At 41.7% G+C, this 14,930-nt stretch overlaps 1 protein-coding gene across 2 annotated transcripts in view; it reads right to left on the bottom strand.

Annotated features, from left to right (window-relative positions):
* nmd3 (NMD3 ribosome export adaptor) overlaps positions 1-14,930 on the bottom strand; it is a 64,431-nt gene that overhangs the window by 22,253 nt on the left and 27,248 nt on the right. For both annotated transcript variants that reach the window (XM_068042179.1, XM_068042178.1), the window contains exons 7-10: positions 12,601-12,691; positions 11,571-11,649; positions 1,021-1,117; positions 98-215 (exon numbers count right to left, since the gene is read on the bottom strand). In XM_068042179.1, coding sequence (XP_067898280.1) covers positions 98-215; positions 1,021-1,117; positions 11,571-11,649; positions 12,601-12,691 — 385 coding nt within the window. The remainder of the gene's footprint in view (positions 1-97; positions 216-1,020; positions 1,118-11,570; positions 11,650-12,600; positions 12,692-14,930) is intronic.

Here is a 14,930-nt window from a genome sequence, read left to right as displayed (position 1 = left end):
CCAACTCAGTCCCTGTAGACAGCATATATTCAAGGAAACAGATTTATTTGCCAATATTACAATACAAATTTGAAGCAAATGTACAGCAGAAACTTACTCTGCAAGCTATTAGGATCAATAAGGTGTATTGTACTGGTCACACGAACACAAACACAGATCTGACTCATATTTCCAAGGCTCTGTGCTAGTCGTGGTGGCAAGCATACTATATTGTCCTGTAAAAGAGGAAAATAAGATTTTAAAAGTACAGACCTTCTTGTACTGTCATGGCTGCGAAATGTTTGGTAGATCATTTCTACTCTCATTATTGATCATGTTTAAAACTGAGCCACTACACATATCTGCTACTTTATGTCCACGAACATATCCACTTAAGTTTACAGTATTATGTTCACGTTTCCCTTCCCTTTCAAAATTTTTACATCTTGTGTCAGTGTTAATGATCAGTGCACTCTGAGAAATGTCCATGCTGAATGATTACTAACTGCAGTATAAAGAGATTTATGTTTAGAATGAACAGTTGCTCGAAAACAACCATGTAACTACAGAAATTTATTCCACAGACTACTGACAGATCCAGTAGAATGACAAACTTCTTAAATTTGTGCAACCCATACACTCTGATGCTGAAATATTATCGTAATGAAGATTCTAATGCTATGAACAGCTTTAATAGTGATATTAATCATATAGAACTAAAACAACTTTTCTTTAATATAACGCGGAAAAGAATTTCATTCCTAAGGGCAACATGACTGGTACACAAGTGTCCGAAATTTTTCTTTCTATCCCAAATCCGTGCTTTTAAAAAGTGTAGCACTAAGAGTCAAATATTAGTATGGCCACTTTACAAGAATTGAAGACCTGCTCTACAGTGACATATGAAGCTGCTTTTTTTGGAAGTTACCTCAATGAAGCATTTACACACTTGAAGATTAAACAAAACCATGAAGATAAACACAAGATTTCATTGCAGTTGACACTTAAGATAAGTTTAACTTAAAAACCAATGATTCTCACCTTACAGACAGGAACAATTTCCACAGAGAAAGTACTTTTGTAATTGTAATTGTTAGTGTGGACATCATGGGAGATTAGACGCTGAGATGCCTTGTACCTTTAAAAACATAATACAAGTGTTTGTTTTTGGATACACAGAAAAAAAAAACATAAGCCCTGTGTATTTTTTCAGAAAATAAATTCACCTTATACACTGTACTATATCTGCTTGAGGCAGATAGGCTAGTCCAAGAATGTGCATCATATCCTCTCTTGTGAGGTGATCTGTACAGAAGGCAAGTTTTCAACTTTCCAGCCAAGAAAATTAGGATTGAATAAAATGGCATCTGATGTCAGCATTCAAATAATGAAGGCTATGGCAGTCTCACTCCATTTTAACTGAGGTGACTCACTATACGTAAAGTATAACTGGCAAGTACAATTACACGCTGCATTTATATACTACTCTTAATGTAGAAAAATGTCCCAAGGTGCTTCAAAGAAGTGTAATCAGCCAAATAATGAATATTCGGAGCGATGACCACAAGCTGCAACAAAGAGGTGCATTGTAATTAGGGTCATAAAAGAAGGTGGTTTAAGTAGGATGCACAATGGGAGACCGACCAGAAGAGCATTAGAATCATGGAGTCTGGAGCTGGCAATGGCGTGGATAGAGATTTCAGTAACAGATGGACGGAAACGGGAGTGAAACTAGGTGATGTTACGGAGCTGAAAGTAGGTGGTCTTATTGATGTGGATTTGTGAAGATGGCAGGGACTGTGTGGTGGTTATTCCTATTGATGCAGTCATAGACAGGCACATGTGCAGCAGGTAGATCAGTAAGGATGAGGTCAAGTAGGTTATTCCCTCATGTTAGTTCTCTTGCTACCTGCCGCAAAGCCAGTTTGGCAGCTATGTAGTTCAGGATTCGGCCAGTCAACGATGGTACTACCAATGAAGTTCTCCATCCACAATACATTCTGTGCCCTAGCTAGCCTAAGGTCAGGGTTTTGCAGTGAGCTGTGAAGCAAGAGCAGCGCAGTGGTTAGCACCGCAGCCTCACAGCTCCAGCGACCCGGGTTCAATTCTGGGTACTGCCTGTGTGGAGTTTGCAAGTTCTCCCTGTGTCTGCGTGGGTTTCCTCCGGGTGCTCCGGTTTCCTCCCACAGCCAAAAGACTTGCAGGTTGATAGGTAAATTGGCCATTATAAATTGCCCTTGGTATATGTAGGTGGTAGGGAAATATATAGGGACAGGTGGGGATGTGGTAGGAATATGGGATTAGTGTAGGATTAGTATAAATGGGTGGTTGATGGTCGGCACAGACTCGGTGGGCCGAAGGGCCTGTTTCAGTGCTGTATCTCTAAACTAAAACTAAACACTCATCACTGACCTTGACATAAGCTGCCACAAAGACCTAGTGATCTCTTTGGTGGGAATTTCCACTTTCCCTATGGCATTTTAAATCTGGCACCAAATCAGGGGGATGTCTTGGGGTGCAGCAGCAGTGATGTTAGCAAGCAGGTAGGCAACCATATTGAAGTATTTAAGCACAGCAAACCAGGAAGTTAAAAGCACTTAAAATTTAAGATTTCAAGGGAGCTATCAGTTTTTGGGAAGCTTTACAGCACACCTTATGGAGGAGCATAGACTCACTGATGGCAACTTCTGGATAATTCTGCACACATCCGAATTCTTGAAGTTGCTGTCAGTTTCAGTGAGACAGTACTGTATGTGTGCAGACTAGAGTCCTGACAGTGATCATTTTATATTTTTTATATAAACTGTATATTTTATAATAATTAATCACTCAGGACCTTCCTGGTCTCTATCTCAGCTGCTCACTGGATAAACTTGCAGCAAGTAGTTCAACCTGTAAAGCAAGAGTCTAGGTAATGTATAATTATATTTTCTGAGCCTTCAGGCAATAGCTGTGTTTAGTTTAAGCAATACAGATACTGGCACAGTGTGGCACAACCTGTCTGGGCACAACTCCATGGGTTTCTGTTTAACTCGTGACCAAACAATCACTGACTTTGTGGCTCCAATCTTCATCTTTTTAAACAACCTTTCAAGTCCGATTAAAGTTTTTGTTGCTTATCTGCGCAAACTGAAAAAGCGAAAAACGAATTCGGAATCGGAAGATAGGTAAAGCGAACATTCCGGTGGTCGGGCGCAGGAAAAAATGGAAGGACTCAGGCCGGGTCGGGCCTGATGTGGTTCCGTCAGGTTCGGGTCGGGCTTTTTTCCCCCAGACCCGAGCAGGCCTTTATTTGGAAGGCAACAGCATGGGCAAGGATGTTGGAGAGGAAAGGGAGATTGAAGGTGGTGTTAAACTCCCGAAAGTTTGTTATGGAAGGATAATGCTAGAGCCTATCTTTAATCAGTTTCAAATTTATTGCCCAGAGTAAAAGGATTACAAACATGGAGCTTCTCACTCAAAACCCTCCACCAGCTTCAGTGAGTGCCTGCTTATAAGTGCTCAAGTAAGACCCCAATTGACACCCTCCACCTTCACAGAATCAAACAATTGATACACAATTAACAGATTAATAGGCAGGGCTGTGGTTTGCAAGGGATTAAAAGTAGATTACCTTGAGAGGATATGAGGGGAGATGGGAAAGAAATTAGAAAAAGATGCAGCTTGGGTAGGAAGGATGGGGGTGGCATGGGAAGCAGCAGAATGGATAATCTCCTTACACTTGTTGGAAGTGAGGATGGAAGGTGCAGGAGTATGAGGTTTAAAGAAATCCTTCAGGGGTGTTGGGGGGCAAAGAAGCCAGAGGTTAACTTTGCTGTCTAGAATAATCTTTAAGTTGTGAGTGGCTTATGCACAGGAAAATGAAGCCCAAAAGCACTTGTTATGGTCCAGCCAGATCTGGTACTGGATGAATACACCGGTTGCGTGCCAGATAGACTCAATTCTTTGAGGTGGTGAAGTTAGCAGTGGATGTGTGGAACGGGAAGGTCGATGAGTCATTGGGGCAATTTCGCTTGCTGCTCATAAGAACAGTATTAGAAATGCACTTTCTGCAACCTCAGTTTTTTCTTCAACTTAACACTCATGTTTGACAATACATTCTACTTTATTTAGAAGTGGCATAATGCCATGCCTTATATGGGGCCATATGCAGTTTACAGCCCTATTTCTTCAATATTCTACGAATCTAGATAAAAAATATTCTTTGAGCAGTGATTCTGCCTTGTCAGTAGAGGAACTGAAATGATCAAATGTCTCTGGTTACACTTGCATGTTTAATCACAAGTCTCACTGTCATTGATCATAGGGGAGCCTGTGAATCAAAAGGTAGCCACGCAGAATAACTATTAATCCAGGAACAAAGGCATTATCTCAAGGAAATATCTACATTTGCTGGATAGAAAAAATCAAAATCTGCCAAAAACAAGCAAAGATTGCTAGTATTGAAGAAAAACTTGAAGGAAATTAAATATAAAAAAGAGATTATGAAAAAGCCAAAAATGTATTTAATAGATTTTTTTTTAAATACTTCAGTCGTTATCAACATAAAACCATTTGAAAAATAATTGACGGAAAAAATGCAAAAATTCTAAACTTAAGTGAAAAACTCGTTACCCAAGCAATTACTGCAGTTAGCCTTCAACAAAGAAGCAGAAAAATAAAGCAATAATGGAATTGAAATCCATAAAGGCTAGCCCCCATTATTCAAACCAAATTCACAAGTATCTTTCTAATATCTCTAATGCAAAAAATGTTTGCAATACATAAAAAGCCACCACATTCTGACAGCGCAATTTACAGCAAGTACCATCTAAAATGACTAAAGAAAGAAACCCCACGAAGGGAAGATGCAACACAAAACCTCGAATAAGTAGATATCAGCTTTTGATTTGCAACAGGTAAAAATACAGTCATCTTTTATAGGTTACATTTATACTAAATGTTTTCTCAATGATGCATAGTTAGACAAATAACTGATAATTCACACTGCAACTCAGGTTTCTACTCAGGTCATGGTTACAAAACTCAAGAGGCTGAGCAGCAATTACTACTAAAACTAAAATAATACCTGAAAATCAGCTAATCCCGGCTGGAACCCAACAAGTGAATTACAATGCGACTAAACTAAAACAATGAATGTGCAAGATCAGGAAAATATTGCCAAAAATGAGAACCACAATGATGCAGCTGACACAAATAATTACAATTAATAAAGTACGCTAAAGTTATTATTACTAAGTATGGTTTGATCACCAGAGTGTGACAGGAAAGGACAGATCATACAAATACAAGAGTCCACCAGCAAATAGGGTCAGACGAGGGGAAAAATGGTAAAAAGACAGAATTAACAGTTCTTTATTGAACACAGGCAGCATTCATAACAAGATGAATGTATTGATAGCACAAATAAAAATAAATGGGTATGATATGATAGCCATTACAGGGATGAGTTTGCAGACTGACCAAGGCAGGGAACTGAATAGACAAGGGTATTTGACGTTTCGGAACGATAGGAAGAAAAGCAGGTGGGGTAGCTCTGTTAATAAAAGATGAGATCGGTACAGTAGTGAGAAATGATCTTGGTTCAGAAGATCAAGATGTAAAATCAGTTTAGTGAAGATAAAAAAAATAGCAAGGGAAAGAAGTCACTACCAGAAGAAGTTCATAGGCCACCCAACATAGGAGAGAGTATAAATCAAGAAATAATGCGGGCTTGTAAAAAAGGTACTGCAATAATCATGGGCAATTTTAATCTTCATATCGATTGGACAAATCAAATTGACAAAGGTAGCCTTGAGTTCAGAGTGCATTTGGGACAGTTTCTTAGAACAATACGTTCTGGAACCAGCCAGGGACAGACTATTTTAGACCTGGTAATGAGACATAATTAATTAATGATCTCATAGTTAAGGATCCTCTAAGCAAGAGTGATCATAATGATGAATTTCATATTCAGGGTGAGAAACTTGGATGTAAAACTAGTGTCTTAAACTTAAATAAGGGAGATTACAAAAGGAATGAAGAGAGTTGGCTATACAATGAACTGGGAAAATAGGTTAAAAGGTAACATAGTAGCAAGGGCATTTACAGAGATATTTCATAACTGTCAAAGACATATGCCATTGAGAAAGACTCTACGAGAAGGATGCACCATCTGTGGCTATTTAAGAAAGTTAAAGATGGTATCAGATTGAAAGAAAAGGCGTACAATGCTGCAAAGATTAGTATTGGCCGGAAGATTGAGAAAATATTAGAAACCAGCAAAAGATGAAAAGAGGGAGGAATTAGAAAAGAAGAGTAAACTAGCAAGAAATATAAAAACAGACAGTAAGAGCTTCTACAAGTATATTTGCTGATGACACAAAACTAGGTGGACATGTAAGTTGTGAGGAGGATGCAAGGAGGCTGCAAGGGATTTGACAGGCCAAGCGAATGGGCAAGAACATGGCAGATGGAATATAATGTGAATAATGCGAAGTGATCCACTTTGGTAGAAAAAAGCAAAAAGGCAGAGTATTTCTTAAATGGTGAGAGGGTGGGAAGTGTTGATGTCCAAAGGGACCTGGGTGTCCTTGTTCATGAGTCACTAAAAGCTAGTATGCAGGTACAGGCAGCAATTAGAAAGGCAAATGGTATGTTGGCCTTCATTGCAAGAGGATTTGAGTACAAAAACGTCTTACTGCAATTGTATTGAGCCTTGGTGAGACCACATATGGAGTATTATTTACAGTTTTGGTCTCCTTATCTAAGGAAGGATAAACTTGTCATAGAGGGAGCGCAACGGAGGTTCACCAGACTAATCCCTGGGATGGCAGGATTGTCTTATGAGGAGGGATTACAGAAATTGGGCCTCTATTCTCTAGTTTCAAAGAATGAGAGGTGATCTCATTGAAACTTAGAAAATTCTTACAGGGCGTGACAGGGTAGATGTGGATAGGATGTTTCCGCTGGCTGGTGAGTCTAGAACAAGGGGGAGGCCATTTAAGATTGCGATGAGGAGGAATGTCTTTACTCAGAGGGTGGTGAATCTGTGGAACTCTCTACCCAAGAAAGACAGAAATCAATAGATTTCTAGATACTAATGACATCAAGCGATATAGGGATAGTGGGGGAAAAATGGTGTCGAGATAGAGGATCAGCTATGATCTGTTTGAATGGTGGAGCAGGCTCCACAGGACTAATGGCCTACTCATGCTCTTACTTCCTATGTTTCTATAAAATGGAAGAGAATAGCTAAAGTAAACGCTGGTCCCTTAGAGGATGAGACTGAGGAATTAATAATGGGAAACAAGGAAATGGCAGAGACTTTGAACAAGTATTTTGTATCTGTCTTCACAGAAGAAGACACAAAAAGCATCCTAAGAATAGTAGAAAATAAAGAGGTAAAAGGGAGGGAGGAACGTAAAACAATCACTAGAGAAAAAGCACTAGGAAAAGTAATGTTACTAAAGGCTGACAAGTCCCTTCGACCTAACGGTCTGCATCCTAGGGTCTTAAAAGCAGCTGCAGAGATAGTGGATACATTGGTTGTAATCTTCCAAAATTCCCTAGATTCTGAAAAGGTCCCAACAGATTGAAAAGCCACAATTTAAGAACTCTATTCAAGAAAGGAGGGAGACAGAAAGCGGGAAACTATGGGCTGGATTTTACTTTAGGCGGACGGGAATTCGACACCGCGTAAAAGTCGGTGACAAACCCACTTCCACCTAGCTCGGGGTTTCGTCCCGCATTTTACGGGTCCCCGGGCTTTAATTGGCCCGAGGCGGGACTTCCACCCGCATGAGGGAGGAAGTCCCGCCTCACTGAGTTGCGGGCCAATAGCTCTTCGTCCCAACAGCGCCACCGAGGGGAACGGTGGCCACTACTGGGACTGCAGCCCAGCCGACGCCATGGAATCAAGAGACAAGGTAAGTTGGGCATGCCTCACCAGGCAGATCGGTCCTTCCCTGGTGAGGCTGGAGTGGTCGTTTGGGGGGAGGGAGGTGTCTTGGATCCCGGGGATGGGTTGGGAGGCCTGACTGCCATGGCCCCACCTTGCGCACAGAAAGGCCGGCGGCCTTTCACGTCCCCAGCAAGCCCGCTTGCCATGGGTAAAATACCCGTGGAGGCGGGCGAGGGCCCTTAAGTGGCCGGTAAGTGGCCATTTAAGGGCCCTCATAGGCCTCGGACGGGCGGACCGTTCCCGACCACCCACCGCCCCGCCCAACCGCCGTAAAGTTGACCAGAGGCGGGAGGCCTCCCGCTCATTTTATGCCGTCCCCACGCCACCATCCGACCCACTAGGGCAGCTTAAAATTCAGCCCAACAGGCCAGTTATTTGAACGTGTCATTGGGAAAATGCTAGAATCCATTATTAAGGAGGTATTAGCAGGACATTTAGAAAATCATAGTAGAAGCAAGCAGAGTAAACATGATTTTGTGAAAGGAAAATCACATTTGACAAATTATTTGTTGAGGACATAACACGCAGAGCGGATAAAGGGGAACCGGTAGATGTAGAGTATTTGGATTTCCAGAGGCATTCAATGAGGTGTCACATAAAAGGTTACTGCACAAGTTAAGAGCTGATGGTGTTGGGGGTAATATATTAGCATGGATCAAGGATTGGTTAACTACTAAGAAACAGAGTCAGGATAAATAGTTCATTGTTGGCAAACTATGACTAGTGGGGTGCCACTGGGATCAGTGCTGGGCCCTCAACTATTTACAAACTATATTAGAGACTTGGATGAAGGAACCAAGTGTATTGTAGCCATATTTGCTGACGATACAAAGACAAGTGGGAAAGCAAGTTGTGAGGAGGACACAAAGAGTCTGCAAAGGGATACAGATAGGTTAAGTGAGTGCGCAAAAATTTGGAATATAATGTGGGAAAATGTGAGATTGTCCACTTTGGTGGAAAGAATAGAAAAGCAGATTATTTAAGTGAAGAGAGGCTGCAGAATTCTCTCGTATATGAATCACAAAAAGTTAGCATGCAGGTGCAGCAAATGGAATGTTGGAATAAAAACAAGTGATGGAAATACACAGCAGATCTGGCAGCCTCTGTGGAGAAGGAAACTGAGTTAATGTTTCAGGACTGAAAGGTCAGACCTGAAATGTTAACTGTTTCTCTCTCCACAGATGCTGCCTGTCTTGCTGTGTATTTCAAGCACTTTCCATTTTTATTCCAGATTTCCAGCATCCACAGCATTTTGCTCTTATTTAAATGGAATGTTGGCCTTTACTGCAAGGGGGATGGAGTTTAAAAGTAGGGAAGTCTTGCTACAACTGTACAGGGCATTAGAGAGACCACACTGACAGTAGTGCTTAGTGATGCTCAGTTTGGGTGCCGCCAGGGCTGCTCAGCTCCTGACCTCATTAAAGTCTTGGTTCAAACATGGACTAAAGAGGTGAGGTGAGAGTGACTGCCCTTGACATCGAGGTAGCATTTGACCAAGCATGGCATCAAGGAGGCCTAACAAAACTGGAGTCAATGGGAATCTAGGGGGAATTCACTGGTCGGAGTCATACCGAGCACAAAGGAAGATGGTTACAGTTATTGGAGGCCAATCATCTCAGCTCCAGGAGTAGTGTCCTCAGCCCAGCCATCTTCAGTTGCTTCATCAATGAGCTTCCTTCAATTATAAGGTCTGAAGTTGGGAGGTTCGCTGGTGATTACACCAAGTTCAGCACCATTCACAACTCCTCAGATGCTGAAGCAGTCTGTGTAGAAATGCAGCAAGACCTGGACAATATCACGACTTGGGCTGATAAGTGGCAAGTAACATTCGCACCACACAAGTGGCAGGCAATGATTATCTCAAACAAGAAAATCTAACTATCTCTCCTTGACAGTCAATTGCATTACGATTGCTGAATCCCCCACTATCAATATCCTGGGGGTTACCATTGACCAGAAACTGAACTGGAGTAGCCACATAAATACCATGGCTACAAGAGCAGGTCAGAGGCTAGGAATCCTGCGGCGACTAACTCACCTCCTGGCTCCCCAAAGACTGTCCACCATCTACAAGACAGTGTGATGGAATACTCTCCACTTGCCTGGATGGGTGCAGCTCCAACAACACTCAAGAAGCTCGACACTATCCAGGACGAAGCAGCCCGCTTGACTGCCACCCCATCAACAAATATTCACTCCCTCCACCACCGACGCACAGTGGTAACCATCTACAAGATGCACTGCAGGAACACACCAAGGCTCTTTAGACAGCACCTTCCAAACCCACGACCTCTACCATCTAGGACATGGGCAGCAGCTGCATGGGACCACCACCTGCCACACACCATCCTGACTTGGAACTATATAGTCGTTCCTTCACTTGTCACTGGCTCAAAATCCTGGAACTCCCTTCCCAGCAGCACTGGATCCTGACGCCTCTGAAACGCACTCCAATTTTCAAAATGAGAGCAGTGGGGGAAGAGTCAAGAAACCACTCACCTCCAATTAGTAGCTGTCAGGTTCAATGTGGAAAGAAGTTAAAGGAGATTTTTAAATATGGTTAATAATCTCAAGATCTGGGGGTCTTGCGCTAGATCCTGCGCAGTCCCTCTCATTTGGCCATATGGCCACTTTCCCGCCTGGTTAGGCTGCTGGCCCTCTAAGGAGCTGCCTGCTATAAGGCAGCAGCAGGCTCCATCACGGCTGCGGTCTGCCTTTGCCGCTCATGCTCTGCAGGCAGCTCCAGCCTCCTGGTAATTCTCGGTGCGGCTAATTGGTGGCCAAGCTCACCTCCAACCCAATTACGGCATTTACATTTAAAGGTAGCATCACGTGAGCTCTGTAGATGCGGCACATGGGCAGGACCTGAAAATTATCCAGGCCTCAGGTTCCCAACCCCTAAGTATCTTAAGGGGAAAGACTGTTTCAATCCCCCAAACTATCATCTTGATGCACATAAAAGACAAAAGAAATACTAGAATCCATTTGGGAAGATCTTTTTTCCCTTCAGTAGTAACACCACTTCCTTTGGAGTAGGTCTATTCACTCTAGTGACATGTGAAAACTATCTTATGTCAAGGATGGCTTCAACGTTCTGTTGTCAAAAAAAATCCACGAATTTTCCAAAGGCTTCCCTTTAAAAGGAGAGCCATTTCGAGCTTTGTCTCTAAGTCGAGCTGACTTGAAATTCTCAGCCAGGTAGAACTGTTGTGTAACACTTTTGCTGCAGACTGGGTATAGCAGCTATATTATTAAAAGGATAGTTTTGGCTATATCATTTTTTCATATTGCTGGGAAGTTGATTCACTCTTTCTTCCTTTTGCTAATAATGAAAAAGTGTTGGTTAATTTTAGAAAGGCTTGACAAATATGCATACTGGTGTAAATTACAGGGGAAAAAAAAAACTTTGTATCATCCCTACCACCCCCATAAAAATCTGTTTTGTACCAGTAAAACTGAGAGTGGTGTTAGTGATGTGCCACTTCTTTAAAAAAAAATATAGAATAGACAAAGGGAACTATTCTCATTAGTAAATAGCATGTCAACTTTTAAAAACAGGTTTGAACTAGCAGAGAATCATTTTAATATACTACAAATATCCCTCACAATTATTGCTAAGTTTTGCCTGTGGTATAATTTCTATACCTACTTGCAAGGAACTGTACACTGCAGGAAGTCCACCATCTTCTGGGCATGTTGCTTGGAACCATAATAGAAATCCAGACCATCTAAAATGAAAACTCAATTAGTGCTGTGGCTAAACTTTTGATTATTTCAAAACATTCAAACAAACAATTTCAAAATGAAGGAGGTTCATGAAAAAAAATAAGGCAGGTCATTACCCTGCACTGATTTACCCAAACCTTAAGCATGGCTCACATTTACCTTTCAAATATGGCCAAATGTTAAAAACAGAAGACGGCTCTTCCAAAATTAGTCAATCTTAAAAGGAAATTTTACTCAGCATAATCCCAAACGGCATGTCTCAAACTCCATTTTGGCCATCCATTAAATGTTATTTGCTTAGCCTTGCTATTACGCTGTGCAATTATCATATGTGTACTTAATATTTTCATTTACAATTTGTTATTTTACCAGACATTCATTTACTTATTTAAAATGGTTTAATGTCACCACCTAAATAAGGAATTGTGTACGAGTGTTAAGTATTGCCAAAGTTTTCAGCAAGCAGGAAACTGAATTGTAGAAAATGTGACTAAGATACTTATCACCTATATACACGAGAATTCATAGCTTTTCTTGAAAACTGTTAATATAAGTAATGTGTAACCAACTTATATACAGCTAAAAATCCCAGGTTGAATTTCCAGTATTGCTCGAGTTAGTTGATCTCAGCCAGAACATCCGTGGATAGCAAAAAGAGAGTCTGGATTCCCAGCCCTAATCACTAGCTACTGCTCCCTGCTCAAAAGTATATGTGAATTTTAGGAAAAATGGTACAGGGCTCAACTCTGATGCCATCCATGGTCAAACAACCCACTTATTCTAGCTCTCCAGACTTTCATGTGACGACTTGGTTAATGTCCAGTTGCCTGTCAAACTGCAAACTTCATCATGAGGTTAAAATTTGTGGAAAAAATGTAAATACATGGTGAGAATTTTAGGGCACTGTCTTGGTTGTTAGATTGGCAAAGAACTAGCTCACAATATTCACTTACCATGGATTTCCTTGACACGAAGTGCATTTTGGTGCAGTTTATGTTTAAGGATTAACTGTTCCAGGTAATAAAAAGTTTTCTTGTGTGGAGTCTAAGGAGAAACCAACAGAAATAGGAAGGAAAAAATTTTCATTTAGCCAGAAATAAAATTTTAATGAAATTATTTTCAAGTTATACTTTGTTAATAATCTTTACAATGAACTGTTCCAGCAAATAACATTTCAGACTATAAGTCTGGAGTTAAAACATGCTGCAAGACTTGATAGGGCACTTTCTGAAGATATCTACGGCATATTAGCAGAAGTTTCAAAGTCAAAATTATCTATCAAACAGAAATATAGCAAAATGTTTCCACTCCAATTTGGTACACTTTGCTGGCAGCTCATACATAAATGTAGTCAAGTACATTTACTTGCAACTGACAATATTGTGTTTATATTTATGAAATTCAACAAGTTAAAATGAATGCTCAAGACAAAAAAATTCCACATTGTATCATTTTGGAAAACTTAAAAATTGATTCCCATATACAACAAAGGAGGAAAAAGTAGATCTAACACCTTATTTTCTGAGGTATGCTGCTGTGATATGGTATTATATGCACAATTAGCCTGGGCTTTAGACACACTCTCTTCATTTTTAACATATCCCTAGTGAAAAGGATTTCTGCACACCCCTTTAATTTCCACCATGGATCCAGCCATAATACCTACCAAAGACATTATCAAAGATGTTCTCCCTGACCTATGCTGGGGAGCTACGCCAGTATGGGGTGGAAATGTGCTGCAGCAGGCTCCAGGAAGAAAGAGGCAGCCAGCACACTGCCTGTGGATTTTCATTTTTAAACTGATGATTCCTGTGCATGGCAGTGCTCTTCTGCATTTGATCCAAAGACATTTCATCAACATCTGAATGTTGAATGCTAGGAACTAATAGCAGCCAGTTAGAATAGAGCAAATGGGAAGAAACAAGTGTTTCTCTCGTATACATTCAGTTTTCATCAGACCCTGCAATTACCACCTTTGGCAAACGTGAGAAGCAGAATGCAGACTGGTTTCAATCTCACTTTGAAGAGCTGGAACCTGTCAGAGCCACTAAGTGCACTGCACCGTTGAACTACAAGAAAGCCCCCAGCGAGTTAACATCCGTACCACTTAAAGCAGCCAGAAGCGCTGCACAAAGAACAGCCAGGCGCTGTGCAAATGATTACTGGCAACACCTATGCAGTCGTATTCAGCTGGCCTCCGACACCAGAAACATCAGAGGAATGTATGATGGCATTGAGAGAGCTTTTGGGCCAACCATCAAGAAGATCGCCCCTTCAAGTTTAAATCAGGGGACACAATCACTGACCAACACAAGCAAATGGACCGCTGGGTGGCGCACTACCAAGAACTGTACTCCAGGGAAAATGTTGTCACTGATACCGCCCTCAATGCAGCCCAGTCTCTGCCAGTCTTGGATGAGCTGGACGAACAGCCAACAAAATCGGAACTCAGTGATGCCATTGATTTTCTCGTCAGTGGAAAAGCCCCTGGAAAGGATGGCATTACCCCTGAAATAATCAAGAGTGCCAAGCCTGCTATACTCTCAGCTGTCCATGAACTGCTTTGCCTGTGCTGGGATGAGGGAGCAGTACCACAGGACATGCGCGATGCCAATATCATCACCCTCTATAAGAACAAGGGTGACCGCAGTGACTGCAACAACTACCGTGGAACCTCCCTGCTCAGCATAGTGGGGAAAGTCTTCGCTCGAGTCATTTTAAACAGACTCCAGAAGCTGGCTGAATGTGTCTACCCTGAGGCACAATGTGGCTTTCGAGCAGAGAGATCCACCATTAACATGCTATTCTCCCTTCGCCAGCTGCAGGAGAAATGCCGCGAACAACAGATGCCCCTCTACGTTGCTTTCATAGATCTCACCAAAGCCTTTGACCTTGTCAGCAGATGTGGTCTCTTCAGATTACTAGTAAAGGTCGGATGTCCACAAAAGCTACTATCATCACCTCATTCCATGACAATATGAAAGGCACAATTCAGCATAGGGGCCTCATCAGACCCTTTTCCTATCCTGAGTAGTGTGAAACAGGGCTGTGTTCTCGTACCTACACTGTTTGGGATCTTCTTCTCACTGCTGCTCTCACATGCCTTCAAGTCTTCAGTAGAAGGAATTTTCCTCCACACAAGATCAGGTGGCAGGTTGTTCAACCTTGCCCGTCTTAGAGCAAAGACCAAAGTACGGAAGGCCCTCATCAGGGAACTCCTCTTTGCTGACGATGCTGCATTAACATCTCGCAGATGAGTGTCTGCAGAGACTCATCAACAGTA

This window comes from Heterodontus francisci, chromosome 11 (assembly GCF_036365525.1).
Source record: "Heterodontus francisci isolate sHetFra1 chromosome 11, sHetFra1.hap1, whole genome shotgun sequence".
In the NCBI taxonomy this organism is placed as follows: Eukaryota; Metazoa; Chordata; class Chondrichthyes; order Heterodontiformes; family Heterodontidae; genus Heterodontus; species Heterodontus francisci.
Note: the sequence above shows the minus strand (reverse complement) of the source record. Positions and strands in the feature narration are given on the sequence as shown.